General features: G+C 36.9%; 1 protein-coding gene across 1 annotated transcript in view; it reads right to left on the bottom strand.

Annotated features, from left to right (window-relative positions):
• TMOD2 (tropomodulin 2) overlaps window positions 1-247 on the bottom strand; it is a 29,009-nt gene extending 28,762 nt beyond the window's left edge. The window contains exon 1 of the mRNA XM_011355113.2: window positions 56-247. Within this exon, the coding sequence (XP_011353415.1) occupies window positions 56-181 (126 nt within the window). The 5' untranslated portion in view covers window positions 182-247. The remainder of the gene's footprint in view (window positions 1-55) is intronic.
• Between the last annotated feature and the right edge of the window lie 1,934 nt (window positions 248-2,181).

Genomic DNA, 2,181 nt, shown 5'->3' with positions numbered 1-2,181 from the left:
TGCCATTTATCCCATGCTATCATTAACCATACTGCTTCAGTTCCACGTCACTAACCTCAGGATCTAGGTCATCGAGAACATTTTCCAAGTGTTTCAGTTCCTCTTCTGAGAGTTTGCCAAGAAGCTCATCTTCATCAATGTTCTTGTATTTTTCCAACTCTTTTTGAAAAGGGAGTGCCATGGTTTCTTATATGCCTTTCTCATGGGCCATGAACATTTAAACAAGTCAGCTTCCTGAGACTTCAGAATACTACTAATAAGAAAAAAAAACAGTTATCTCCTTTCTGTAAACAAGACTTATTAACAAGAAACAGGGCTGCCAATGGGTCTCTCTACTGGATGAAAAACTCAACAAAAAAGGTAATGTTACCTTCATTTGCAGAGCAACCTGACCACCTACAAAGTGTTTTCATATATATTATTTCACTTATTTAGATCTTTACAACAACCTGGAAAGGAAGCCTGGACAGATATTAATAACCCATTTTACAGATGAAGATTCTGAGGTGAAAGTGGCTAAGTGCTTTGCTTAAGGCCCCAGTGCTGGGATGTGCCAGGCCTTCTGATTCCGTGTAGTGAGTGCCTTTCCACCATACTACTCTGCCTCCTCCAGCCTTTCCCAGAAAACAGTGAGGAACAATGCGCTAATTGTAAGGCAGTTGCAAGAAGCACACTTGTGTCTTTTGAGAGGGAGGGATGTGAAGAATACAAAATGGGGTTCATTCAGTAAAGAGTTTGGAACATCCGTGTGAGAAAGCATTGTCCAGTGACTCTCCTGCCATTAAACAAAGTAAGATTCTAAAATTCTGGCTGCATGGTCACTCTCTCTACTCTTCTCTCTTTTCTTCTTTCCTCCTCTCCCACTCTCTTTCTAGGCCCATTTCTCTATTGTTTCCTGAGCCATCCTCACTAATTCTTTATACCCCTTGTCCATTCTCCTTTCAACCCTCCTTTTTTTATACTACCTTACTCCTAAACTTCCATTCAAAATGAAATTTTTACTCACTCCCTTCTTTCTTGCAGAGGATTTTACAGATTTTTCCTAGAAAGATCTTCCCTAGAAGATAATAATGCATTCAGGAAATAGCAATGTACTTAGCTGGTTGTGTTTCTCCTTAGGAGGTATAATATCAATCAGATCTTTTGAGGCAATTATTATTTGCTATATACCCACTAATTGCCAGGGAGAGTTCTAGAAAACAGGAATAGAAAGACAAACAAGATATGACCTCTTCCTCAAAGAGATGACAGCTCATTGAGACACAAAAATAGGATAATACCCTTGATAAGTGTTATAACAGAAGTAATAAATAAAAGAAGCTTAAAACACATGAAGAAATAATCATTGGATAAGGGGGCAGGGCTTGAGGGGACACTGAAAAACAGGTTGAGTTTGAGACTTGAAGAGGTCATAGATATGGGTCATTCTAGGAAAAAGGAACAGCATAAACACATGCACAAAGATAAGAAAGTACAGGATAAGTTGGTGAATGCTTGGTGTGGCTAGATGGGAGGGTTGTGAGGAGGGGAGAGAAAAGAACTAAAGACATCACTGAAGGGTCTTCCCTATATGCCTTGCCAAGGAACCTGGGCTATTTTCTGTTGGGTGATAAGGAGCCACTACAAATTTTTAAGTAGGAATGAAGAACAGGTTGGCATGGAAAAAACATTGTTCTCCTTTCTTTACTAATTCAATTGCTTACCATGTACAACTTTGTGACGTTCTACTTAGGTTTCTTTTCTATATACAGTGTAACTCTTTCTCTTCTAGAAATTTTAGTTTTTTCAAAATTTTTTTAAATTGGTGGTAGAGGAGATATTATGTGGGGAAAAAAACCAGACACTGATGACTTTGAGTCAAAAGTGATTCAAAAAGTTGGAATTTGAACATGAAGAAGTTTTAATATTAATGAATTATTTCACTTATATTTTCCCTTTTTATGTTTGCACAAGGGAGATATATTATTTTTAAAATCTGTGTATACTCATAGCAGCTTTTTTGTAATAGCCAAAAATTGTAAACAACTTGAATGATCATTAGATGGTGGACAGATAAACAAACTGTGCTATAGCCACACAATGGAATCTACTCAGAAATAAATAAATAAAAAGAAATGAACTATTGATAGACACAATGATGTAGATGAACCTCAAAATAATTATACTGAATGAAAGAAGCTA

Source organism: Pteropus vampyrus, unplaced genomic scaffold, assembly GCF_000151845.1.
Source record: "Pteropus vampyrus isolate Shadow unplaced genomic scaffold, Pvam_2.0 Scaffold19, whole genome shotgun sequence".
Taxonomy (NCBI): domain Eukaryota; kingdom Metazoa; phylum Chordata; class Mammalia; order Chiroptera; family Pteropodidae; genus Pteropus; species Pteropus vampyrus.
Note: the sequence above shows the minus strand (reverse complement) of the source record. Positions and strands in the feature narration are given on the sequence as shown.